This window comes from Salarias fasciatus, chromosome 4 (genome assembly GCF_902148845.1).
Source record: "Salarias fasciatus chromosome 4, fSalaFa1.1, whole genome shotgun sequence".
Classification (NCBI taxonomy): Eukaryota; Metazoa; Chordata; class Actinopteri; order Blenniiformes; family Blenniidae; genus Salarias; species Salarias fasciatus.
In genome coordinates, this window is record NC_043748.1 from 173,741 (window position 1) to 201,374 (window position 27,634).

Consider the following 27,634-nt stretch of genomic DNA (forward strand, 5'->3'; position numbering starts at 1 on the left):
GAGAGAGAGACTGTAAACATGGAGGAGGTGAAGCGGTAGCAGCTGAGACTCGTCCCGTTCTCTCAATCCCGCATTTTCCTGCGTAGCAAGCCGCCGGAGGAGCTCCACGGAGCGGGAGGCGGAGAGGCGGTGGCCGGTGGCCGGAGCGGAGGGCACACCGAGACTCTTCGACAACCGTAGCCGGGAGGAAGCGACTTCTGCGCGGATACGCGCTCGATGACTACCCGCGGACATCCACGGTACGAGTACGCGTGCGTGCGTGTGTATGTGTGTGTTTGGGAGAGAGCGCGCGCACGCCGGGATATTTCTGCAGGAAGACAACAGAGACAGTGAAGTTAGAACCGAGGCTAAGCTAAAGCTGACACCTGAGAGGAGCTAACTGAGCTAACAGGTAACAGACGATAAAACTAACCAGGTTAAAGACTACTAACTAGTACAGGGTCATAACTGAACTAACAGGTTACTGAGGCTAAAACTAACCAGGTTACAGACTACTAACTAGTACAGGGTCATAACTGAACTAACAGGTTACTGAGGCTCTAACACTAACCCAGGTTACAAACTAACTAGGGACATCTAACCATGGTACAGGTTACTAACTAGTACAGGGACATAACCGAGCTAACAGGTGGCAGAGACGCTAAAACTAACCAGTTTACAGACTACCAATTAGTACAGGGGCATAACTTCCGTACCTAGCAACACAGGCTCCAACATTAACCCAGGTTAGAGATTATTAACTAGTGTTACTAACTGTTGCAGGTCCATAACCGAGGTAACAGAGGCTCTTAAACTACCCAGGTTAAATAGTATTAATTTGTACAGTGTTATAACACAGGTAACAGACTCCAAAATGACCCAGGTTAGAGACTACTAACTAGTACAGGGTCATCATGAGCTAACATGTACCAGAGGCTCTAAAACAAACCAGGTTAGCAAATACTAACTAGTGCAGGCTCATAATTGAGGTAACAGAGGCTCTAAAACTACCCAGGTTAGAGACAACTAACTAATACAGGGTCTTAACTGAACTAACAGGTAACAGGCTCTAACACTAACCCCGGTAAGTGACTATTAACTAGCACTGGGTCATAACTGAGCTAACATGTACCAGCCTCTAAAACTACCCAAGTAGCGACCACCAACTAGTTCAGGGTCATAACTGAGCTTGGTATCAGGGTCTAACACTATAACATTTAACAACAACTAACCAGAACAGTGTCATATCTGAGGTAACAGGTAACAGATGCTCCAAAACCACTCCAGTTAGACACTATTAACTCGTACCAGGTCATAACTGAGCTAAAATGTACCAGACTCTGAAACTACCCAAGTTAGCAACCACTAACTAGTAGATACATAACTGACCAAACAGGTAACAAAGGCTCTAAAACTACCCAGGTTAGAAACAACTAATACAGGTTACTGAACTAACGGGTAACAGGCTCTAACACTAACCCAGGTAAGTGACTACTAACTAGTACAGGGTTATAACTGAGGTAGCAGGTAACAGCTATTCTAAAATGACCCAGGTTGGAGACTGCTAACTAGTACAGGGCTATAACTGAGATAACCGAGGCTCCCAAACTGCCCGTGTTAGACACCCAACAAGCCAGCAGCTGAAGGTCCGTCCATCCACACAGGAACAGTTGTTGATTCGGGTCTTTGGGCTTAAATTTCAGTATGACCCTACAGTGCACTCTGACCTTTCCAGGTGACCTTCATGTGACCTTCTCTAAACTTTTCAATATCCAGCTGTTGGGTGTTTGAGGACTTTTTGTTCAACTTGCTCTTCTCTAACAAGGAGCTCAGTAGAAACAACCAAAACAGCTGTTTGATCCTCGAGTGGCTCACTGACTGTCCTGATCAGGCAGAAGTCGCATTTAAACATCGCACTGTTCATTTGGACTTTATGAGACGAATCAGACGCCTAATAACTGATCAACAGGACCTGGACTAATCAATAAATAATGGGTGAGATCCCGGGTGCCTGGCAGTGAGTTCTCTTCAGCTCCTAGCTGAGGGTCGTTGACCTTTCATGCAGTTTTCTGTTTATTCACAGTAAAACGTTTGGATTTGTGGGTGTTTGTCATTTCACCGTCTCTACTTTCTCCCTGAACTACAATGAGTGGACCAGCTGTTTACAACCCACAGACATCTGTTTTCTTCAACGTGTGACACTTTTTTTTCAGCGTTTTTCTCCAGGTGCTTGGATAGAGGCTCTCAGTTCAGTTCTTGTAACTAGTCAAAGCTCAGTTTTTGTGATTAAACCCGGATCCTCTGTCGTCAGAACGTGCAGAGCATCCTGTTGTCCCTGTCTGTTGTTTCCACAGCCTGCAGAAACTTCCTCCAGGAATCTCCTTGGCCCATATTGGGACTGCGAGCCACATGCTTGACACCAGCCGGAGTGTAACAGTGCTCTTGCCAAAGCTAGCGGCAGTGCTAATGCTAAAGCAACGGGCAGGGCTAATGTTAATGCTAAAGCTAGCAGCAGTGCTAACACTAAGGTTCACAGCCCAGTTAGGAAAGCAGAGAGAGCGAGAGAGACAGCAGCTCTGCGACTCTTCAGCCGACTGCATGAGTTTAATTGTGTGTGCGTGTGCATGTGTGTTTGAGTCTGTTTTTTGTGAGTGTGTGTGTGTGTGTGTGTATGGAGAGAAAAAAAAAGGTGTTCAGGTGAACTGTTGCTGAGGCAGCCAGCTCCCACGGTTGCCATGGCAGCACTTCCTGCTCTTCTCTTCAGAGTGGGAGGGGCCAGGTATTTTAGGAAAACGATGGCGTGAGGAGGAGGTGGAAATGGGGAGAGGGGGGGGGTTGTGTTTTTCTGGAACATCACTGAAAAGAAGTGACTCAGCTGGTTGAGGTGTGTGTGTGTGTGCATTGTGTGTGTGATCAGGCTAGCAGTTTGGCTGACAGGTTAGTCTCTCACAGCTAGTCAGCTCGGTAACCCACACAGCATTTCGTCGCCGTCTCTTCTGGCCGACCCGCTTCAGACTGCAAGGTGAACCGTCGTCTCTCCTTCTGTTTCCAGCGTTCTCGCCGCGCTCCTTCATTCCAGAGTGGAGCACAAGTGGCTTGAAGTGTGGTTACGAATCAGGCGTCTTATAAAACAGCTGAGATGCTCAAACTTATGACAGCAGGCGTGTGTGTGTGTGTGTGTGTGTGTGTGTTTCTGTGTGTGAGAGAGAGATAGAATGTACAGGTACAATGTAATTATATGTCAGTATGGTTGCATTGTTTGCTAATCGTGTAATATCCCTCCTCACTCTTCTCTTTGTCTTTATCTGAACAGGGCTGTTTGTCTCTCATTTCTTCTGAGTCGGTGCGATATGGAGAATGTTGCTGCTTTCGACGCAGCAGTTAGCTCTGATAGTTCTATAGTTCTGTCAGCTCCGTTTGCAACTTTGCAGGAGTTGAACTGAAGCAGAAACAGACTCGGGCCACTCTTCCTCCATCTTCCACTTGGTCTTTCTCCTTTTTTTTTTTTCCAGGTTTAAGTTTGCAACACTAACTTTAGCTTTCAGATTTTACTTTTTTATGCACATTAATATTTTAGGATTTCAGTTTTAGCTTGAGACACGCAGCGCGGCTCACAAAGGATGGAAATCAGACTCAAAGAGGCGAAGAGGGAACCCCGAGGTTCTGTGAGGGAACACCAAGGGTTTTGTTTATTAACTGGATATATTGTGAGGGAACATTGTTATTGAACTTAAGGAAGACATGCTCTGACCGCGTTTAATCAGTTTTATAATGAAACAGAAAAAAAAATTGTGGAACTGAGAAATATTGTGAGGGAATTTAAAAGTTTTGGTGTGGAAATGCAGACGTGTTCAGATAGTCAGTCATTATTTGGGAACGTGAAAGTTGTGGTATAAGGAAATGAAGAACGTCGAGGTATGAGGGAGAAACAAAACGTTCCTTTTTATTTCAGTACGGAAATTTAAAATACTGTGAGAAGGTTTTTGTTTGGGAACAGAAGGTTTTACAATGAGAACATCAAGGGTTTGTTTGTTTAGGAACAGGAAATATTTTGAGGGGAACAGTGTTATTGTTTCTAAACAGGAAATGGTGAGAGGGAACGCAATAATATATTTGTACGGGACAAAAAAAAAACATGATGAGGGAACATCCAAAATTCTTTGAGGAATTAGAAAATACTGTGAGGGAACATCAGGGGTTTTGCAAGGAAACAGGAAATAGTTCGAGAAACACATCATTATTGTGAGGAAACAAACACTGTTTGTGTGAATCAGGCAAATCGAAGCCTGGCGTTACGAGGGAACGCAGGTTTCTGTGGGGGAACCGTGCCTGACTGATCTTATTGGATTGAAATAAAAGTGATGAAACGGCCTCAGTCAGGATGCTGGGGAGGTGTTTTTATTCCAGACCAGCAGGGGGCGCCACAGGAAAAGAACAAACCTCAGTCTGACTCCCAAACACTTCATCCATCCACCCAGCTGCTCCTGGACCGGGACCATTTGCTGTCAGCACAGTAACAGCCGTATTTTTCTTGCAGGAAGCCGAACTGACAGAAGAAAGCGGATCGACCCGTCCAGCAGATGGCCGACTGAGCTGCGGAGCTGCTGTGACCTTCATGAACTCATCGCAGCCCTCAGGTATCTCCTCTCGACTCCGTCCGCTGCAGCGTGACTCATGTCTGCGGGAGGTTTGCGTTGAAAACCCCCACCTCGCTTGTCCCGGTTCGATTCCCCTTTGAACTCCCGGTGGCTTCTGGAAAGGTCTCTGACAGATGCTGGTCCATATTGACCGGACCGCCGTGGCTCGGTTGTTGTCGTGGTGAGCGTCGGCCGCCCAGCAGGTTTTCAGCAGACGGACACCTGGGTCAGTTTTTAGAGGAATCAGCTGAGTTTCTTTGTTCCACCTGAAGCTTGAACCGAGCTGAACCAGCTGCTTCCAGCTGTTGTAACGCTTGAACCCAGTTTTACCTCCACACTCAAAAAACTGATTCAAGCCCCTCTTGGAGTTGACACGTTAACATTTTGTTTTCCTAATTAGAGCATATTATATCCAACAAGCCTAAATATGTTTCACCAGTAGTGATTCATTGGCCCCCTGTACCACTCTTCAACCCAAAATGATTATGTTTGAACAGAGGTTTTCTCGTGGTGGCCGTGATGATGGTAGTGCCGCAATGCATCATGGGAGTTTCAGATGAGATACTCAGGATTTAAACATTGTTTTTGTGGTTTATTTCGATGTTCTGATGTTGATAGTGTTATTGGTAGTTGTGTTCTTGTTGTTTAGTTATTGTTAATAGTTCAGTTACTTTTCACGTCAAACCTGGAATGAGAAGTGTTGTGCACGTAATCTGGTCCTGCTACTACTCCAGGCTTAGAGAGTTTGACAGAAAAGTTCCCAATTTCCCCATGAGTCTAGGAAAGGACTGAGACTCCCGGTGCAGCATCAGTCCACATGGGCCACGGCACTATGGTATTTCCAAATAATCACAATATTAAAGGAATACTCCGAAGATTTTGGACCCACGCCCCATCCCTATCATTTACAAAGTGAGATAAGCTCATAAATACCTTTGTTGTGTCTGTGCGTCCAGCGGCTGGATCCCAGCTGTTAGCATCGTAGTTAGCTTACAGCTGCTGGAGGTGAAGAGGAAACAGAGCCGGACTGATGAAAGTTGACAAAATACTCCTTCCAGTGGTCCAAGGGACGGCGTATTAGCACGTGAAGTGAATCCGAATGGTTATAAAACATTTTAAAAGACGTGTTTTCCGTTTCAATCCGTTAAAATAACGTTTTGATACACACAGACCTGCACATGCGCAGCGCTCCGCGGAAGGATATACCGGAGCACAGCAGTAGAAGCCATAGACTCGGCCCCTGTGCGCCGGTATATCCTTCCGCGGAGCACTATGCTTGTGCAGGTCTGTGTGTATCAACACGTTATTTTAACGAATTGAAAAGAAAACACGTCTTTTAAAATGTTTTATAACCATTCGGATTTACTTCACGTGCTAATACGCCGTCCCCTGGACCGCTGGAAGGAGTATTTTGTCCACTTTCGTCAGTCCGGCTCTGTTTCCTCTTCACCTCCAGCAGCTGAGCTAAGCTAACTACGATGCTAACAGCTGGGAGCCAGCCGCTGGACGCAGAGAGACAAATAAGGTATTTATGAGCTTATCTCACTTTGTAAATGATAGGGATAGGGCGTGGGTCCAAAATCTTCGGAGTATTCCATTAAGGTTTAACAAAAACTAACCATTTTAACTGCTTTCAAGTGGGCAGTCAATTTATTAGACATATTTGACAAAAAATGAGTGGAACTAACTCAATTTTATTGGTTTAGACAGAATAATTCAGTTATGGTTGGATCTAAAAGATAAAAACAAGTCGGACAATCTCAAATATATTGTCCTTCATAGATGTACTTGATTTGAGTTGGGGCTATGTACTTATATTTTTTGGATAGAAATCCTGCAGAAGTTTCAATTCTGTTCATCCAATCAATCGTGTTTTTGAGTGCAGGTGCTGTTGAAGCTCTTTTAGCGGTTTCGGCGGTGTGAGTAGTTTCAGTGACTGGTTTGGTTCACCATTTCCACCTGTTCGAGCTGTGATCTGCAGATGTTGCTTTATAGCAATTTTTTTATTTGTTTTAGCTGGGCTTTGTATTTTTGGGTTGTTGTTCTGCTGAACCTGTTGCTGCTGTATGGCCGGCGGTTTGCAGGAGTCCGGCTGTGACGTTCTGGACTCTCCTTCCCTGGATCACACCTGTTAGATCCTCCTCTAGCTCTCTTTAACAGCATCATCTCCGACACTGACTGACTGTCTGACTGTAATCTGGTTGTCATGGATACAGATAGCACACACACACACACACACACACACACACACACACACACACACACACACACACACACACACACACACACACACACGCACAGACAGCAGTGTGACTCCAGGGGTTGATGCGCCTCAAATAGAAACGCAGAGATGAGTCATCCACTGAACTGCTGCAGTACACACACACACACACACACACACACACACACACACACACACACACACACACACACACACACACACACACCATGTAAACAGTCATGTAGTTTGAGAAATGCTACTTCTTCGCAAACACTGTTCTGAAATAACGGATCAGTTAGAAGCAATACAGGAGCTAAATATTATTACTATGTAATTACAATACATTGAAAATGTCACAGTGTAAAGTCGAACAAATTTAAATTTGTTTGACTTTCTGATTTAATTAATTAATTTATTTTTTTTATTATCTTGCATGTTAGAAATGAAGCTCAAATCAAATCGAATCAAGCTTCGAACTGTGATAAATATTGTTGGAAGTAGAGATTAGATCCAGACTGTGACTCTGGATGTCGGGCGCTTTCACAGCAGCAGGCTGATCTGGACCACAGTTCTCACTGTGGAGGACAGTCTGCTTCGTTCGTTCATGTCAACTCTGGGTCTCAGTTCTCTTGCAAGCGGATTATCGAATCGCTGCAGCTGGAGGACGTGACGTGGAGCGCAATGCATTGTGGGTAGTCGGCGAACAAAGCCGACGGCGTGAATGAGAAGAAGCAGACGCTCAGAGCCAGAGTTGGAAGGTGTTCGGTGGTGGGGAAGAGCCGGAGCCGGCTGCCGCCTGGTCAGACGGCTGCATGTCGCGGTTGCTTGTAGCTAGCTGCTAGCTGCTAGCTGATCAGGCTAAAGGGGCAGGACTTTGGCAGGCTTTACTGCCTCTCTGGTCAGTGTCTGTTTTGGGTGACGGCGCCCCCAGTCGAGCATCTGCTGTAATTGCACGACGCTGTCCAAGCGTTGGTCCACTCTCAGAAGTGCGGCGTGAACAAAAACCAAACCAAATGAAGGTGTGAACGCCCTGGGCTCCCCCCAGGTGAACCAGGAACACACTGGGCTCCCCCCGGGTGAACCAGGAACACACTGGGCTCCCCCCGGGTGAACCAGGAACGCACTGGGCTCCCCCCGGGTGAACCAGGAACGCACTGGGCCCCCCCCGGGTGAACCAGGAACACACTGGGCTCCCCCCGGGTGAACCAGGAACGCACTGGGCTCCCCCCGGGTGAACCAGGAACGCACTGGGCTCCCCCCGGGTGAACCAGGAACGTCCTGGGCCCCCCCCGGGTGAACCAGGTCCTGGTGAGAAAGGTTCCAGGTTCCTCTGAAACGAGAGCGAAGTGTTGGAGCAGCTCTGGATCCTGGAGGACCAGGAGGCTTCGACCTGCTGGGAGTCGTCCTCTGGGGACGGTTGAATCTGGATTCATCTTCTGGGAGTCGCTGGTCAACACCTCAGACAACCTGAGAGCTGTGGAGTGAAATCCAGACCTCCTCCCATCCTCCTCCCATCCTCCCATCCTCCCATCCTCCCATCCTCTCTCCACCTCTAACCCCACCCTGAGCTGTGAGCTTACTTCTCCCCTCCGTCTATTTTTATCTGGAGCTCCTCCTCCTCTCCTCTCCTCCTCCTCCTCCCCCCCGGCAGGCTATTTTCAGCTCCAGTCCCTCCATCAGCCCCCTCCTCTCCTGTGTTAGTAAATGCTGCCCCCCCCCCTCCCTCCCCCCTCCCTCCGTTAGCGACGCCCGCTGTAATGAAACAAGCCCTTGTTGACTTTTTCTGTCCATCCACCGAACTTCCTTTCCATGCAGTGATCTACTCTCTCCCTCTCCTCCCTCGTTCATTGACTGCCTCCCTCACTCCTCCCCTCTCTCTCTCCCTCCTCCCTCGCTCGTTGCCCCCCCCTCCTCCCGTCCTGATCCTCTCAGACTCTCAGTCAGTCTGTATCGGTGTTCTGACGAGCGGCTCCTCTTGGTTTTTTCCCCCCCGCACGGCTCTTCTTCTCTTTCTGAGGATTTCCGAGCTGTGTTTTTTTTTCTCCCCCTCCTCCGCCGAGCTGCTCTTCTTCAGCCCGGTCTGCGTCTCTTCTCCTCCTCCGCTCTCCACGTCCTTCTCTCTCTCTCTCTCTCTGTCATTCTCTCAGCGCTTCGTTCTAATTTTGGAAACATGGAACCTCGGGGAGCGCTCTCCCAAAGCTATTTCTATCCCGGCCTCTCCTCCTCCTCCTCCTCCTCCTCCTCCTCCTCCTCCTCCTCCTCCTCTTCCTCCTCCTGCTCCAGGAGCAGAGCAGCATGAAGATCCTCTGATGCAGGAGGGGGGGACTCTGTCTTTGGTTTTGTTGTCAGCTGGAGCTGCAGAGGCGATCCCTCCCCGGCTCCGGCCGCCGTCCTGCACCACACCGGCTTCTCCTCGCCTCCCCTTCGCCTCCGGCTCGCGCTGAGAAGAGGAGAAAGTTATTTTGTTTTGGTTTTTTTTTTTCCGCCGGAGTGCCGGATCAGGACTGCAGGTGAAAGTTTGGATCTCCCACGGCGGCGGCTCCGGGCGGCGGTCCGAACCCGGGATGCCGGCCGGACGCCGGAGGAGGAGCGACTGAGCGACTGAGCGGCCCCCCCGACCTGGCATGCTGTTGCATCCCACCGTGTCGGGCCTGTGCGTCATGTTGCAGACTATCTATGAGACGGAGTCCTGCTTCTCGGCGGCCGGCTCCGACGGCGGCCGCCGCCAGCCTCTGGAGCTGCTGAGCGGTGGCGGCGGCGGCAGCGTCGACGGCGGCCGCCGCCAGCCGCCGAAGCTGCTGAGCGGAGCCGCCGTGCCCACGGCCGGTGAGTCATCTGTGGGAGAGGAGGGAGGGAGGTGGGCCAGAACCAGAGAGGTGGAGGAGGAGATGCTCTGATCAGTCTGTAGCTGGAAAAAAAAGCAGGTTTCACCTTAACGCTGCCACAGCGGGACGATCACGGTAGAAACTGAGACACTGCTCCTGCTGGAGGGTCATCAGCTGAAATGAAGTCTGCTGCCAGTTGTTTTAGGTTCTTTAAGTTTAACTAAAAATCAGCTGCTGGTGTTGTTTTCTGTTAGGAAGACGAAGATTCATCACTGCAGATGAACTTTCTGCATCTTCAGGAAGTTTCACACATTGAAGCTGCTGCTCTGTGTTGTTATCTTATTGTTCACAGTCAGGCTGCATGAGGAACATTTACCTGTTCAGTGCAGTTGTCTTGATGAAGATTTCCGGTCTAGTGTTGTTCTGTTTTTGTTTTTTTAAACTCAGCACACCTGCTCACACTCGATTAGCGAACACTGGAGGAGCTGAAAGCCGAAGAGTGTAGGAAAGGTGGTGTTTTTTCAGCCGTGTTGGCAGCAGGCGGCTCGTCTTGTTTGAGAAGCTCGTGTTAATGTCAGGAGTGTGTGGATGATCTGCTCATCCAGTGAAGCCCGGCGGTCGGCTCAGTGCAGACCAGAGCATTCTCACCTCCGTCGCTGCTCGTCTGAACGCTGCATGATGGCCAATAAATCAGTCACTGGCTGAGATGAATGGAGATTAGAGATAACGAAGTGAAACAGAAAAGCCAGCGGATCGTTGTTGCAGTCGTGTCTTCTTGAGCGGACTTTAAACTCTGAAAAGGCGCCGTTTTCATCGGCTTAGGTTGGAGCAGCGTTTGTGAGATGAGCTGAAGCTCAGCTTGTTAAAGTCAGTACGAGAAGGACACACACCTCACCGCCTCACTGATAAACTCAAGGCAGTGTGTGTGTGTGTGTGTGTGTGTGTGTGTGTGTGTCCAGACTTGTAGAGCTTACAGCAGCTAAACTAAACTTCATTTGAATATTTAATCAGGATGACTCTAATCAGTTCACCTGAACTCCGAGCTTAGTGTGACATTCGACCTGATATTAAACTGTTTCTGTTTTTACCGTCTAAATTCCTCACAAATTGCCATACTGTGCTGAAAACTTGGTGTCTTTTAAAGAAACCATGCCGTTGGAATATTTCGGCCGAAATCAGAAAGCTGTCACTTGGAGGTCTGATTTGGCAGCAAATGTTCTTGTTATTATTCAGCATTAACGGAGCCTTCGCACGTGCGCTGCTGCGTCGCCGAGCCTTCACAGCCGGCGAGTTCTTCAGCCGAGACGTCGCTGCATCAGTGCTGCTCTGAGCACAGAGAGCCGCCGCTCCTCTCCACAGTCCATCTTAACAAGACCACAGCGTCCGGATTCCGTGTCCCAAAGCTTTCAGTTCAACTCTGTGGTACCTACAAGCTTTGAGAAGTGATTCTTCTACATTCTGAATCTTGGAATCAATCAGATGCTGTTTTTTCTCCACGATTTCAGCATTTGGCTTCATTAACTTAAAGATATTCCTCAGTTTAACTTGTCATCCTTGTAATAAGACATTTCTCAGAATGCCTGCTGGCTTAGGACTCAAACTGTCCATCCATCCATCCATCCATCCATCCATCCCGTGTCTTTTTAATTGACGGGTGCTCAGGAAGACGACTAATTGTTAGTCTTTGTATTGAGCTCTGTCATTTCGTATTATTTGCTCCCAGCTGACCGCGCTCATCGTGTTGGAGACCCCGCTTCTGAAACCCAGAACAGATCTCTGAAATCCCCCCTTTCTTTGAGTTCTATGTTGGACACATCAGAGGTTGGACCTGATTTTTTTGGGGGACAAACATTGTTTTGTGTCCTCCATCTATTAGTGCAGTTCTACCCTTCTTCCAGCTCATGTTGGGAATCTCATGTTAGACGCTGAATAAGAGCTGGGACACGCTGGACGCCTTCTGTCTGGACCCTGCATAACGGAGCAGTCCCATGGTGTGAAGGGTTCAGAGACGTCCTCCCCCTCTTCCTGCGGTCTCCATCCTTCTCTCCATTTCCTTCCTTCTTTCTTGGTTTTTTCCTCGGTATTTCCGTCTCGTCCTCTGTTGGATTAATTTTCCAGACGCTAATTCCATCTGAGAAGATGCGTGGACGCGGACAGAAGGCGGTCTATGTGTATCTGCTTTGGTGTGCACTCGGAGGATAACTGAGCCTTTATTGTCATGCGGGGCTCGACGTGACTCCGGCACGCATCGAGCGAAGGGTCGCAGTCCGTCACGAGGCTAACGGTGCTTTTTCCACCCGCACCTCCTCCTGTTGTAGGCTTCTCCGTCCTACGGTACCACCTGGCTCCAGGTACCGTTGTGGTATCTAGTACGGCGTGTTCTGGTCGATCCGACGTGTCGGTTGGATTTGTTTCCTCCAGATGCATCGGATCCCCGTTTCGATCTAAACCAGATGGGAGCCCTGGTCTCGCAGTGGCGCTAGCCGCCGTGCGAAGTGGGGGAGCCTGTAATGGGTTTACGAGCGTCTAAGCTGTAAAGTGGCTGACTTCTCGCTGATGGAAACACGGCTGATGAGAGCCTGGAGAGCCAGCCAAAACATTAAAGCTGCAGGCTCCCGACACTCCTCCTCGTTTCAGGAGTCTGAAGACAACAGACAACATCCACGCTCCGCCAGCCCAGAATACTCCTCCGTCTCTATAGCGACGGCACACATGTGACTCCTGTCTCTCTCTAAGCTTCTAATTTGTCTAAAGTACACACAGCCATTATACTATTTTTACCTCGCTCGTCCTCCCGCTCCCTCTTTTCTTCCTCTCCCGTCTCTCCGTCTCCCGGCTTTTTTTAGAGCGTTTTGCAGGGCTGACGTCATGCCGCCTCTTTTCTTATGGCGGCGCAGAATGAGCAGAGACGGGGGGGGACGGAGACGCGGGGAAGAAGGGACGCGGCAAGACGTGCCGGAAGTGGGGGACATCCCAGGCTGCAGCGATCGCAGCAGCATGAGCGTCTTCCCCCGCTCACAGAGACCAGACGGCTAAAATCACAGCAGAAACAACAAGCAGGTCTTCTTCTTCGTGGTTATTTTGCAAAAACAACTCAACAATTCTCAATTTTTAGCACAATTTAAATCATGAAAGCGTGAAGTGTGAGCTGCAGCAGTGTTGGATTGTTACGGGTGAAACCCGTGACCCGGAGTTACGGCTTTCAGTGACTCCAGCAGCGTGTTCGAGACACCTGTGGAGCGCCAGGTGGTGCGGTGACTGCCGGTGACCGAAACGACGAGTCCGTCAATGATTTGATGAATCACGGCTGTGAGAAACAGGACGGCTCGCTGTCGTCCGGCCTGACGTCGGCAGCGCCGTCTCCGCGCTTCATTCATAGTCGCCGCGCGTGAAAAGCCCGTCCGTGTCATTGGAAGTGGGAGGGGCTTTGCTTTGGCGTGATGCGCACACACACACACACACACGCACACACACACACTCCGAGGTATAATCGGCAGCCTGTGCTCCGTCCTCCGTCCTCCGTCCTCTGGACGCACAGGCCGCCTTTCATTCTGCTGCATGAATTAGCGCGTGTGACTGCAGCGAGAAAGTGATATGATTGACTGGAAGCTCCGCCCCTTTGTCCGCCTGGCCGTGTGTGTGTGTTTGTGTGTGTGTGTGCGTGTGTGTGCGTGTGTGTGCGTGTGTGTGCGTGTGTGCGTGCGTGTGTGTGTGTGTGTGTGTGTATGTGTGTGTGTGTGTGTGTGTATGTGTGTGTGTGTGTGTGTGTGTGTGTGTGTTTACCGGACTATAAATGTCTCCGCTTTGACGTCAGACGCTGGCTGCTGTGGAATGCTGCTCTCCTGCCAAACGGACTTTTTATGTGCGCGCGCGCACACACACACACACACACACACACACACACACACACACACACACACACACACAGAGTCAGGGTGTGTGTTGTAGTGGGAGGGGAAGACACGTGCGTCACGGTGAAATGCCAGAATGTTTGTTTAGGTAATTTAGATGTGAGTGGCCACACACACACACACACACACACACACACACACACACTCACACACACACACCCACACGCACACACAGCCTTACTTATCCGCGACTCTGGCCTGTTACCCACTGTGGACACAGGACGTGTTTCATCCTGATTTGTGTCACGGTCTGAATCCAAGCCGGTCCCTAAGTCGTCCGGGACGAGGCTAACGAGCTTGGCCCGGTTGTGGATGTTGATCGGTCCAGAAAAAGCCCAGGTGGGAAAGTGAAGCGGGACGAGCACTGACCAATCGCTGCCCTTCAGGAAGGTCAGAGTTCAGGCCGCACGGCCGGGTAATTGAATTTCCTCCTCTGGCTGGCAGACAGGAAAGATCTCAACATCTCCATGTGCGTGGCGTTTTCCTGGAAGGAGGGTGATCCTATAGCGGGAGGTCGGCTGAAGCCACGGGCAAGGGGGGAGGCGGGGGTGGTGGGGGGCTGACCCTGCAGGTCAGGGTCATCTGGTTCTACTGGAGGACACAGCGAGGACTGCTGACATCCGTCCTTGAAGCTGCGTGCTAACCTGTCGTCTTACCGGCTGTCTGTGCCTCTGCCAAGCTAAAGAAGAAGAGGCTTCAGACAAAGTGCCTCTCACTCTCCTCGGCAGTCACACTCGGCTCATGATAGCTGTAAGCTGATTGCAGCGGATAAGCTGATTGGAAGCTTCCGATCTGAGTGCCGCTGAGCTTATAGGTGAATACACAGAATTGTAGACAAACCGAGAGATCGCCGTGTGGAAAAAGAGACTCTTCTGGTAGAACTTTAGACTTCCATCCACAGCACGTTGTACAGTGTAGAGCATCGACCACAGCCATTGCCATGTCGCTTCGAACTGTAGTTATAAAAGCTTTTAAAGATGTGTGTCAGGTAACTCCAAGGCTGTGTGGAGGGGGTTGGAGGCTACTCAGAGACTGTGTGGAGGGGGTTGGAGGCTACTCAGGCTGTGTGGAGGGGGTTGGAGGCTACTCAGGCTGTGTGGAGGGGGTTGGAGGCTACTCAGAGACTGTGTGGAGGGGGTTGGAGGCTACTCAGACTGTGTGGAGGGGGTTGGAGGCTACTCAGGCTGTGTGGAGGGGGTTGGAGGCTACTCAGGCTGTGTGGAGGGGGTTGGAGGCTACTCAGCTTTCACACCTACAGCATTTGGTCCGCTTGAAGCGGACTAGAGTCCACAACTCCTGCAGGTTCGGTTCGTTTGCGCTGGTGTGAAAGCAGACCAGTTAGTTTTGGTCCGGGACAAAGAACCGTACCGAGACCTCCTCGAGGAGGCGGTCTCGGTGCGGTCTCGGCGCGGTCCGCTGCTGGTGTGAACGTTGACCGGCCTCGGTCCTGTCCGCTCTGTTGTGGAGAAGGCTTTTTGGTCGGCGGAGGCTTCCGTAGCAAGCCGCGCGGCGCATCACGACACACGTGCTGGCCAATCAGGGTTCACTTCCGTCACCCAAAACACACTATTGTGTGAACAGCGCCACCAAGGGGCAGGAGGGTCATAGTGGAGAGTTCATCTGCAAAAACAAGTGGTGTGAATGCGAACCGAACTAGTTGACTGCTGCGACGTTTATGAATAATTTATGTCCGAACCGAACCACTCTAGCGGACTAGTAGGTGTGAAAGCACCCTCAGACTGTGTGCAGCATAGATATATACAATAAAACCTGGCTGACTCACCTGGGCTCCTGGACAGTGGAGCTGAATGTCCGCACTTAGCGGCCATCTTACCACCGGCAGTTCGCTCGTTCACGACACCGCGTTCATCCACTTTAACAACCAATTGCTCAGTTTTCTATCGATTTTCAAATGGTTTGTTTTTTTCTAAACGTCAGAGATGTGGTGGTGACACTGCCGTGCATTCTGATGAATTCTTACAACCAAAGAGCTCTGTTCACAAGCATATGTTAAATCAACATATAGGCTGCTAAAACTCAGGTGCAGAATGAGAAGTTGAGAGATTTTATATGTGTCTATCTTCAAAAGATTGGAATATCACGATGTGATAAAATAATGTGAATTATTACATATTTCGTTCAAAGTGTCACAATTGAAATAATTTCATCATATTACTAATATTTGTTGGTAACACTTTACTTGAAGCACCCGGTATAAAACATTATAAGTAGTTATAAACACTCATAAATGATCACAATGCTTTATAACCCACTATACAGCATAGGGTTAGGATTAGGGTAAGGTTAGGTCCTGATCTTATAAAGCATTGTGATCATTTATGAGTGTTTATAGCTATAGTTATACTGTGCTATAATGTACTTATGTGTTATACAGGGGTGCTTCAAGTAAAGTGTTACCGATATGTATTTCTACTTTAAAGTACATTGTTATCTTCATATTTCTTTAACATCTTTGACATAAAAGTTACTTTTATTTCATTCATTTAAAGGCATCTGAGTAACTTAACGTATAATTCAATTACCCTACTTGAGATTTGACTATACTAAAGCAGAGTGAGAGTGAACTTCAAATGAACACGAAAATGACCAATATTTCAGCAAAGCAAGAGTAAAGAGGAGTCTGAGGCTATTCAGGCCATATGGAGGAGTTGGAGGCTACTCAGAATCTCCATGGAGGAGTCTGAAGCTGCTCTGAGGCAGTGTGGAGGGGGTTGGAGGCTGCTCGGTACCTGTTGCGTGTTTGTGTTGTTTTGTAAAGGCTGCCTTGTTTCCGATCTGATTGCTGGATCTGCCGCTGGTGGATCCTTGAGAATCAGCGTTTGAAGCGTCCGTTGAAGGAGACGGGCGCAGGAAGCATCAGGATGACTTCAGGAAGTGTTTCACCGATTTTTCTGGTTCTCAGCGGTGGAGGTGACGAGCGGCCTCCCGTCAGGCATGCAGAGCCCAGGAGGAGCAGCCGGCGAGCAGAGAGGCGGAGGAGCTGCCGAAGGAGGTGGGTGGACCCTGTGCTACATGCTACATGCTACATGCTACATGCTACATGCTAAAGAGGCGTAGCCTCTGTGTCTCCAGGCGGGGCTCCGGGTGAAGGCCCCGGGGGAGCGGGAGGAACGGGCCCCGTGGACCTCCGGACGGACTCCAGGGTGGGCGTGGCGTCGGTGGACACCTCCCTGCGGGAGCAGCAGCTGCAGCAGGAGCTGGTGCTCCTCAAGCAGCAGCAGGAGCTGCAGAAGCAGCTGCTGTTCGCCGAGTTCCAGAAGAAGCACGAGGTGCTGACGCGGCAACACGAAGTCCAGCTGCAGGAGCACCTGAAGGTGAGCGCCACGCCTTTCCCCGCTCTGCTCTACGGGACGGACAGATAGGCACTGAGTGTGTGTGTGTGTGTGTGTGTGTGTGTGTGTCCGTCCAGCAACAACAGGAGCTGCTTGCGGCCAAACGGCAGCAGGAGCTGGAGCAGAAGAGGAAACTGGAGCAGCAAAGACACGAAGAGCAGGAGAAGCAGAGGCTGGAGCAGCAGCTGCTGCTGCTCAGGAACAAGGAGAAAGGCAAAGAGAGTGAGTCACTCCGCGAAGGTACCGCCACCTGGAGGTCAGAGGGCGGAGGGCGCTCTGTAATCTGGACCATCGCCAGGGAAAGAGCTCCTACAGTTCACAGTTTTTCAAAATATGTTTTTAGTTGTGTGATTTATGAATCAAATTAAACGGGTAGATTCCGTCTGTGGCCACCAGATGTCACTGTTTGACCACAGGACGCTGCTACAGCACCACCGTTCTACCTGATCAGACACAAGTCGGTTCTTAAAACTGTCATGTAGTGTTTTGGATTACCAGGTGTGTGTGTGTGTGAAACGGCATGGTACACTCATAAGAAGTGCTTTGTTTTGTTTTTCAGACTGGACTTTCCCAGGTTATGATTTACGGATGAGTGAAAATAGTTATTTTCTGTTTAATTGTCAAATAAGTGGTGCTGAATCAAATGAAAGGATTATTAATGAGGAAATCTGGAATTTATCAGTCACTCTGGGATTATCGTGGCAGTCTGTGATTAATGAGGCTAAACTAAACTAGGTTATAGTTAACTAGTCAATAATATTCTCCAGTCAGACCAAGACCAAGGCTACTGCTAACACGTGTGTGTGTGTGTGTTGTCAGGTGCCATTGCCAGCACCGAGGTGAAGCTGAAGCTGCAGGAGTTTCTCCTCAGTAAGAAAGATCCTCTTCCTGGTGGACTGAACCATTCCTTCAACCCCAAGAGCTGGTGAGGCTCCCGCCGCCTCAACCCCATCAGCCAGTCATCAGTCACTTTAGTTATTATGGAGCTAGCTTCAGAGGTTAACTCTGAGTTTTCTCTCAACTTAAGGGTTGACCTCTGACATCTGAACTCATGAGGTTTATAGTTTTGATCAGATCAGACATGTCAGAGCCTTACAGACATGAATTAATGGAATGAATCTAAACTAATGCTAATACAGTGTGTGTGTGTGTGTGTGTGTGTGTGTGTGTGTGTGTGTGTGTGTGTGTGTGTGTGTGTGTGTGTGTGTGTGTGTGTGCAGGGCAGCCCAGCACGCCTCCCTGGAGCAGAGCTCTCCTCCGCAGAGCAACACCCCAGGAACCCCCCCCTCCTACAAACTGCCCCCGCTGCTGGGCAGCTACGAGAGCAAAGACGACTTCCCGCTGCGCAAGACAGGTAGGACACACACCGTGTGTGCATGTGTGTGTGTGTGTAAGGTCAGCATGTCCCTGATGAGTCAGACTGACTCACCCACCACACACACACTCACACACAGTCTGCAGTCGCCAATAATCGCATCATTTCAGTTCAGTTCAGATCATAGAGCTTCTCTGATAGCTCCATGGGTCCAGACCACTTGGGGGCCCGTCAGATCCAGACTGACGTGGGTTCTCGTGTTCCGATCCAGTTTCAGAACCCAACCTGAAGGTCCGCTCGCGGTTGAAGCAGAAGGTGGCGGAGAGGCGGAGCTCGCCGCTGCTCCGCAGGAAGGACGGAACGGTCATCAGCACCTTCAAGAAGAGAGCCATCGAGATCTCAGGTGAGCCGGGACCCGGAACCAGAACCTGGAGACCTGCTCCTTGCGGTGTCAGTAACAGGCCCGTCCTGTCTGTCCCGCAGTGTCCTCGCTCTGTAACAGCGCCCCCGGCTCCGGGCCCAGCAGCCCCAACAGCTCCAACAGCGCCATCGCCAACGGCAACACCGGATCCGTGCCCAACATCCAGACCGAGGTGGTCCCTGTCCGCCGCTCCGGGCTGCCCCCTGCTGGCCGTCTCTGTGTCTGACCGTGTGTCTGGTCTCCCCCCCCGCAGCTCCGGTCCCTGCACCAGACGCTGGGGGCTGATGGGAGTCTGAGTCCTCTCAGCCTGTACTCGTCCCCGTCCCTCCCCAACATCTCCCTGGGTCTGCCCGCCAACACACACATCACGGTGAGGCCTCCGGACGCCACACACACACCCCCCGTGTCGCCCGGTCTGTCTCTGACGCTGTCTGCCGTCTCGTCCCAGTCGGCGCAGCAGCTGTCCTCTCAGCAGGAGGCGGAGCTTCAGGCCATCCAGTCGCTGCGGTCGGGCGGAGCCCTGACGGGGAAGTTCCTGTCCACGTCGTCTCTTCCGGCCGGTAAGCCCCGCCCCCTCGCTTCGGCGCGTGCCGTGTGGGCAGAGTGTGGACGTGCCGCTGCTTCTCTGCAGGCGTCGGCCACGACGTGGAGGCCCCGCCCCCCAGCTCCCACTCCGCCCACTCCTCGCTGCTGCAGCACGTCCTGCTGCTGGAACAGGCCCGGCAGCAGACCGCCATGCTAGGTACCGCAGACCGCCGCCGCCCTCACGGTCCGCTCCTCAGACCCCTGACCTCTGACCCCTGCCCGCGTCTCGCCTCAGTTCCCATGTACAACCAGTCGCCCCTGGTGACGGCTGAGAGGGGCGTGTCCGGCGCCATGCGCTCCGTCAACAAGCTGCCGCGCCACCGGCCGCTGGCCCGCACGCAGAGCGCCCCCCTCCCCCAGCAGACCCCCCAGGCCCTGCAGCAGCTGGTGGTCCAGCAGCAGCACCAGCACTTCCTGGAGAAACACTACAAGGTACACTCACACACACACACACACACACACACACACACACACACACACACACACACACACACACACTTTGTTTTTGAGAACTGTTGCAAAATAAACACACCTGCTCCTGTAGATGCTCTCCAAAGGGGCGGAGCTCCCCCGGCCGCCGCCCACCCACCCAGAGGAGACGGAGGAGGAGCTAACAGAGACCAATGACATGCAGGAGGACGACGAGGGGGCGGGGCTTCACCGGTGTGGCCGTCGTTCCCGTATTTTTTGTTTAAACTCATCGGCGGACCGTTTGAACCCACTCGGCCCGTTTTGTCCAACCAGGCTCCAGAAGGAGGAGTCGGACGACAGCACGCCACCGTCGGAGCGCCTTGGCGCGCCGCTGAAGGGCGAGGACGAGCTGGGCGGCGTGCACATCAAAGGCGAGAGCACGGAGAGCGAGCTGGACGAGGAGGAGGAGGACGAAGACGTCATCCAGCTGACGGAGGGCGACGAAGACGAGGCCGGCAGCTACACGCCGGTGAGGGAAACACTGGATGAGACAGTGTGTCCGAACCAGTGTGTGTGTGTGTGTGTGTGTGTGTGTGTGTGTGTGTCTCTGTGTGTGTGTGTGTGTGTGTGTGTGTGGAGAAAATAAGCAGAATGAATGAATGAAATATATCAAAGCGTCAAATTCTGCAAGAAATCTTTCAAACACTAAAGACAAAACAGGAAAGAAATTAAAAGAAGACTTTGCTTGTTCAGTGTTCAGGGAACCAGTGAAGATCAGTCAGAACACACACACACACACACACACACACACACACACACACACACACACACACACACACACACACACAGCGGTGAGTCCAGTGGTTGAGTCACCAGCTAGTGATGTCACTACAGCATCAGTGTGTGTGTGTGTGTGTGTGTGTGTGTGTGTGTGTGTGTGTGTGTGTGTGTTAATGTCCACCCACACATGATGAGTCACCCCGATCACAGCAGGGAGCACAGCAACGCTTCCTATATATAGCTGGAACTTTGTGTGTGTGTGTCTGTGGTTCTGTGTGTGAGACAGCAGTGCTTGCACAAACCTTGGAATTACACTAACACACACACACACACACACACACACACACACACACACACACACACACACACTGAGGGGGTTGAGTGCGGTGAATTTTGAGGATTTTGTGAATGAATGTGTGTTTTGACAGGGACAGTTTTTGGTGTTAAGCATTCAGTTCTGTTTGGCACACACACACACACACACACACACACACACACACACACACTCCTCCTCAGTGACTGCGGTGGTTGAGCTGATCTCTGATTCATCCCTCTGCAGTGAATCAGAACTTTTTGCTCTCTCTGTTTCTTTCCCATCAGGCCTTGCAGCAGCTGGGAGTGTTCCAGTCCTCGCTGCCCCACAGACCTCTGGGTAGAGCGCAGTCCTCCCCCGCAGCGCCCGTAGGCCCCGCCCACCCCACTAAGCACCTCTTCACCACCGGTCAGTCCTCCTGCAGTGTGTGTGTGTGTGTGTGTGTGTGTGTGTGTGTGTGTGTGTGTGTGTGTGTGTGTGTGTGTGTGTGTGTGTGTCTCAGGACCTGTTCCAGTCAGGAACCGTTCAGAGTCCAAAGATTTACTCCAGGACGAAATGTAGACCCTGTTCCAGTCCAGCAGTTAAACACTGATCCATTAAAATTCACTCCTGGGACTGGAGGTTCTTGTGAGGATTCCTGGATCTTTCGAGGAACCTCAAGTCCGCCCAAGCACAGGGAGAACATGGAAACTCCACAGCAGCAGGGACATGTTGGTTGAAAAGCTGTCTGCATGGGAGCGAGCATCCAGATTATAGAGCATCTTCCTCCGCTAACATCCAGATTATAGAGCGTCTTCCTCCTTTAACATCCAGATTGTAGAGCATCTTCCTCTAACATCCAGATTATAGAGCATCTTCCTCCTCTGACATCCAGATTATAGAGCATCTTCCTCCCTCTTGCATCCAGATTAAAGAGCGTCTTCATCTTTTAACATCCAGATTGTAGTGCATCTTCCTCCTCTAACATCCAGATTATAGAGCATCTTCCTCTAACATCCAGATTATAGAGCGTCTTCCTCCTTTAACATCCAGATTACAGAGCGTCTTCCTCCTCTAACATCCAGATTATAGAGCATCTTCTTCCCTCTAACATCCAGATTATAGAGCATCTTCCTCCTCTAGCATCCAGGTTATAGAGTATTTGCAGCTGACGTCACACACCCGGCCTCGCGATGCACGTCAGGTAGTCGCCGCCATGTTGGAGTGAAAACAAACATTCAGGCGTATGACGCTCTTTCACTATTCCAGAGGATTATGCATCTTATTTTGGCCAGAGGAGAGCGTGAATACATGGAGAATGACCAAAATGACCACAAAACAGTAAGGACATAAAATCTGTTGTTTGGTGTGAACAGCTTTGAGATTTGGTGAAGAATGTGTGAGGAACATGATCTGAGGCGCTGGCTGTGAAATGTGAAGGTCGGTTTTCGGTTTGTTGTGCCGCTGACGGGAGCTGGTCGGCTCAGAGAACATTCTGGTTTCACATGATATCCAGTATGTTGTGGTGGAGCAAACGGGTCTTACGTTGTGTAGCGTTTTATGTCTGGAGGTGCAGGTGAGGGTGGGGGGGGGGGGGCGTGTTGAATTGTTGCATCTGGATTTTAAAGTTGTTATAAAACAAACACTCGGTCGTCAAAGTGCAGCTGGAGCGTTCAGTTAGTGAGATGAAGGCTTCTGGTTTGAGACACAATTGAAAGAAATAATCCTCGCAGCATTTTAGTCACTTTTTTACACTCGTTGAAGTGGAGCAGACGGCTGCTGGATCCTGTACAGGGCCAAACGGGTTAAATGACTTCCGTGATGAACAAGTCCGTTCTGGCTGGAGTTTAACACTGACATCAGTTAGCAGATCGACGTACCTTAGACTTTACAAGAAAGTTGTCCGTGTTGTCTCAGCGCTCCACAAAGCCAGAAACAAAATGCTTGTATGAATCCAGGCTCTTGTTCGCCTTCATCGCTGCTATTTTGTGTGCAGAAGAACGGTCGATTAGATAACAATAAATGTCCGCGTTCTCCAGATCGGGGGGTTCTTGAGTCTCAGCAGTGCATGGCTGGAACAGGTGGCTGGCATTAAGTATGAGTCCTGCTGCAGCCTGAAATCTGTATTTTCTCCCGGTACCGGTTTTTGTGTGTTACGTCAAGATCATCCACTTGATCTGACAACACAACAACATCCCTCCTCTCCTTATCAGTCGATATTTTCAACGTTAAAGAACACGAACGCCCACTACTGTGTGTAATGAAACCGCGTTTTACTGGTTGTTTTCACTCCAATATGGCGGCGGCCCTCCGGCTGCCAGCTCCCGGGTCACATGACTGTAAATACTATAGAGCATCTTCCTCCCTCTAACATCCAGATTATAGAGCATCTTCCTCCCACTAAACTCTGGATTATGGGGCATATACCGCCATCTGTATGTGATGATTTGTGCTGGTGTGTTATAGTGTGTGACAGTGTGTTTCGTGGTGTGTGACAGTGTGTGTCGCCTCCCTGCAGGACTGGTGTACGACAGCCTGATGCTGAAGCATCAGTGTGTCTGCGGTAACGCTCACATCCACCCAGAGCATGCTGGGAGAGTCCAGAGCATCTGGTCCAGACTGCAGGAGACGGGGCTGCTGGGACGCTGTGAGGTACAGACGCAGGGACAGACCCAGCTCTCAGGGACACACACACACACACACACACACACACACACACTGTGGGTCGGGGCCTGTTGATGCAGGATCACTGTGGATCTGGACCAGAGGCTGAAGTGTGTCGTGTGTGTCTGAGCAGAGGATTCGAGGACGGAAGGCGTCCCTGGACGAGATCCAGTCGGTCCACTCGGAGTTCCACACCCTGCTGTACGGGACCAGTCCGCTGAACCGCCACAAACTGGACCACAAGAAGCTGCTGGGTAAGTGCTGCTGCTCCGTCACCTCGGGACGGAGGGATCAGACGGACTGAGCCAGTGGACCAACGTGTCCTCACTGATAACACCTCTCAGCACCTTGTCAACACTGTACCAGATTAGACCAGATCATTTAATGTCTCATTCAGGCAAACTGGACACACTTTGTGAGGCGCTGACTGGAGGTCAGAGGTCACAGTCTGACAGCTTGAGGGAAGAAGTTCCTCCAGTTTATCGCATTTTAACAGCATTGAAATCCTCCAGTCCAGTTTTAGCTTCAGCCCAACTTCATGGTTCTCTTCTTCATCCTCATATATTAACAGGTGGATCTTACCATCAGGAGATCCGTCACTTTTTGTCCCTCCTGATGCAGTTTCATCTAGTTCTGACCGCAGACTCTGACCTCTGACCTTTGCCCTGCTTCCTCAGGTCCCATCAGTCAGAAGATGTACGCCGTCCTGCCCTGCGGCGGGATCGGGGTGAGTGGGTCTCTGTTGTTCCCCCCCTTAGCTCTTCTGTCCACCTGATCTGTCTGCCCCCCTGACCTCTGTCTGCCCCCTGACCTCTGTCTGCCCCCCTGACCTCTGTCTGCCCCCCTGACCTCTGTCTGCCCCCTGACCTCTGCCCCCTGCAGGTGGACAGTGACACTGTGTGGAATGAGATGCATTCCTCTGCTGCTGTTCGGATGGCCGTCGGCTCGGTGATAGAGCTGGCCTTCAGAGTGGCTGCAGGGGAGCTCAAGGTACACACACACACACACACACACACACACACACACACACACACACACACACACACACACACACACACTGACCTGTCCTCTCTCTCTCTCTCTCTCTCAGAATGGTTTTGCGGTGGTTCGTCCTCCAGGTCACCACGCCGAGGAGTCCACCGCCATGTTAGTACTGCAGCAGCAGACAGCACAGGTCTTTCCCTGGCACCTCGCCTGACTCTGTGTGTGTGTGTGTGTGTGTGTGTGTGTGTGTGTGTGTGCGTGAGAACAGGGGCTTCTGCTTCTTCAACTCTGTCGCCATCACTGCCAAACTGCTGCAGCAGAAACTTGGAGTGTTGAAGATTCTAATCGTGGACTGGGTGAGCTTCATCTCCGTCATCTCCATCGTCTTCATCATCTTCACGTGTGAACATCTTCACTCACAGTTTCCCCCCCTCCCCCTCCCCCTCCCCCTCCCCCTCCCCCTCCCCCTCCCCCTGCAGGACATTCACCATGGCAACGGCACCCAGCAGGCCTTCTACAGCGACCCCAACGTCCTCTACATCTCCCTCCATCGCTACGACGACGGGAACTTCTTCCCCGGCAGCGGAGCCCCCGAGGAGGTACACACACACACACACACACAAACACACACACACACACACACACACACACACACACACCACACACACACACACACACACACACACACACACACACACACACACACACACACACACACAGTGTTCCTCCTGGGTGGGTCTGAGGCGGCTCTGTCCTCTCCCCAGGTGGGCTCGGGAGCCGGACTGGGGTTCAACGTGAACATCGCCTGGACCGGAGGGGTGGAGCCCCCTATGGGCGACGTGGAGTACCTCACTGCCTTCAGGTGAAAGCTGCGAGCGGCGAACCAGAGCGGAGCCCGCTGCTCTGGGCCTGTCCTCTGACGGCGTGTGTGTGTGTGTGTGTGTGTGTGTAGGAGCGTGGTGATGCCCATCGCCCAGCAGTTCAGTCCGGACGTGGTCCTGGTGTCGGCGGGCTTCGACGCCGTGGAGGGCCACCAGTCGCCGCTCGGCGGCTACAACGTGTCGGCTAAGTGTGAGTACGGCCGCCGGCGGTGACGGCCGGGGGGGCGGACCGACCGACCGGCCGGCTGACCCCCCCCACCGCCACGCCTCTCGGCAGGTTTCGGCCAACTGACGCAGCTCCTCATGGGCCTGGCGGGCGGACGGGTGGTCCTGGCGTTAGAGGGGGGTCACGACCTCACAGCCATCTGCGACGCGTCGGAGGCCTGCGTGTCGGCGCTGCTGGGAGACCTGGTGAGGCGGAAAACACCCACCCCTCTTCTTCAAATGAAATAAAACACCGGAATGTTTTGTACCCGGTACAAAACCTGACTTCCTCCTCCTCCTCCTCCTCCTCCTCCTCTCAGAGCGACTCGGGGGTTCAGTGGCCTCAGGAGCAGCCGTGTCCTAAAGCCTGCGCCTCGTTGGAGCGAGTCATCCAGATCCAGAGTGAGCAGCAGTCAGCTGAACATGGAGCCTGAACCGAGACCTCAGCCTGCCCGCTCACGCCTGTCCCCTGTCCCCTGTCCCGTGTCCCCCGTCCCTCCAGGTAAACACTGGCCCTGTCTCCAGGCGTTGTCTCAGACCAGCGGGAACTCGCTCCTGGACGGCCAGTCGGAGAAGGACGAGGCGGAGACGGTCAGCGCCATGGCGTCTCTGAGTGTGGACGTGGAGCAGCCAGGCTCCGTCCCCGAGGACGGAGAAACCAGGTCAGCACAGAGACGTCCTTCCTTTCTCTTGCAGTAACCAGAGAAACCTCCAGCGCTGCCGAGCCAGACTAATGTCTCCAAAAAGAAAAACGTCCGTATGAGAAGGTCCAGCCTGGACCTGGCAGTAACATCTGGACGGAGGGTTTAGTGTTGATCGTACTCCTGGACTGCTGTGCTCCTCTGCAGGTCCACGGAGGAGCCCATGGAGGAGGAGCCAGTCCTGTAGGAGGAGCTCAGCCGGCGGAGCAGCGCCTCCTTCCCCTCCTGAGGTGCAGGACTCTGGCTGTGGAGACCAGAAGAAGGAGTCTGCAGGGACACACGCCCTGGACAGTCTTTGCTTTTATCGTCCCTGCTCCTCAGAGAACTTGAACACACTACGAGGACGACTGGTCCTGTCTGGTCCAAGTGAGGACGACTGGTCCTATTTGTTCCCAGAGAGGACGACTGGTTCTGTCTGGTCCCAGTGAGGGCGACAGGTCTTATCTGGTCCGGTCTGGTCCCAGAGAGAAGGACTAGTCCCTTCTAGTCCCGGAGAGGACGGCTGGTCCTGTCTGGTCCGTTGGAGAAGGACTGGTCCCGTCTGGTCCCAGAGGAGACGTCTTGTCCCGTCTGGCGCCGGAGAGGACGACTGGTCTTACCTGGTCCGGTCTGGTCCCGGAGAGGACGGCTGGTCCTCTCTGGTCCCGTCTGGTCCCTGAGAAGAGGAGCCGGGGACTCAGGTGCCTTTTCTTTCTGTTGTTGAACCGTCAAACCGCCGCCACACCTCAGCCCATCAGGACTGAAGACACACACATCCCGGTCTCCGGTCTGCGTTCCTTCATGTGGATGCCTTAGTTTTGTTGTTGTTGTTGTTGTTGTTGTTGTTGGTTTTTTTTTCATGTTCAGCAGCTCTGAGAGGGAACCGGTTCCCCCCGGTTTGTCCCGGGAAGCCTTCAGAGCCATCACTACACACCGGGGAACCTCCCGGAGAAATCTCGTACAGAAGCTGGTGAACGCGACTCAGGATCAGGCTAGCATTAGCGACGTTAGCTCCAAGTGGCTCTCCATGGTCATGTGACCACACACACACACACTACAGCCCCACCACGTCCCTCTGTGTTCTCTCCGTTCGCTGTAAATACTGTTTCCTGTCCCGTTTCCTGTGGTTACGTCACTTTTCTATACTGTACATACATACGTGTATAAAAACACAGAATACTTTCTCTTTTGTATAAAAAAAAAAGCTAATAGTCTATATAAATATGTGTAAACAGTGTTTTATCCAATGGGATTGGAGCTTTTAGCGGCTGTTTGAGAGCACGTTAGCACACGGTTGTTTACAGACGGAGGAGGCGAGGTCCGGCCTGACTCCTCTGGCAGGACCAGTGCTGCCCCCCAGAGGGCAGGTCAGTGTCAAAGGTCACGTGTGGGTTAATAGGCTGGTCCAGTTGCGACGTCCTTTTTTTTTTTATATAGTCCGGCCGGCAGAGCCGTTGCTCGCTTGTCCACTCGCTCCTCGCCAGATTTAAT

The 27,634-nt window shown here is 51.6% G+C and overlaps 1 protein-coding gene and 1 long non-coding RNA gene across 3 annotated transcripts in view; one reads left to right on the forward strand and one right to left on the reverse strand.

Annotated features, from left to right (window-relative positions):
* Positions 1 to 27,416, forward strand: hdac5 (histone deacetylase 5). 2 transcript variants are annotated; one of them, XM_030089684.1, is made up of 29 exons: positions 1 to 239; positions 4,517 to 4,616; positions 16,497 to 16,586; positions 16,652 to 16,908; positions 17,004 to 17,148; positions 17,746 to 17,851; positions 18,147 to 18,280; positions 18,513 to 18,644; positions 18,725 to 18,834; positions 18,916 to 19,032; positions 19,111 to 19,222; positions 19,294 to 19,404; positions 19,483 to 19,679; positions 19,792 to 19,910; positions 19,992 to 20,187; positions 21,039 to 21,159; positions 23,249 to 23,382; positions 23,528 to 23,648; positions 24,072 to 24,121; positions 24,277 to 24,384; positions 24,485 to 24,540; positions 24,647 to 24,734; positions 24,858 to 24,977; positions 25,143 to 25,240; positions 25,331 to 25,449; positions 25,537 to 25,670; positions 25,784 to 25,865; positions 25,966 to 26,125; positions 26,312 to 27,416. In XM_030089684.1, the coding sequence occupies exons 2-29, from the start codon at positions 4,595 to 4,597 to the stop codon at positions 26,349 to 26,351; spliced, it is 3,279 nt and encodes a 1,092-aa protein (XP_029945544.1). In that variant the 5' UTR covers positions 1 to 239; positions 4,517 to 4,594; the 3' UTR covers positions 26,352 to 27,416. The 2 variants fall into 2 exon arrangements, with proteins under 2 accessions (XP_029945544.1, XP_029945545.1); XM_030089685.1 differs by having other exon boundaries at positions 16,667 to 16,908.
* Positions 1,761 to 27,634, reverse strand: part of LOC115387114 (uncharacterized) — a 40,530-nt gene continuing 14,656 nt past the window's right edge. Inside the window, exons 4-5 of the long non-coding RNA XR_003931340.1 lie at positions 17,724 to 17,833; positions 1,761 to 1,773 (exon numbers count right to left, since the gene is read on the reverse strand). This is a non-coding gene — a long non-coding RNA (uncharacterized LOC115387114). The remainder of the gene's footprint in view (positions 1,774 to 17,723; positions 17,834 to 27,634) is intronic.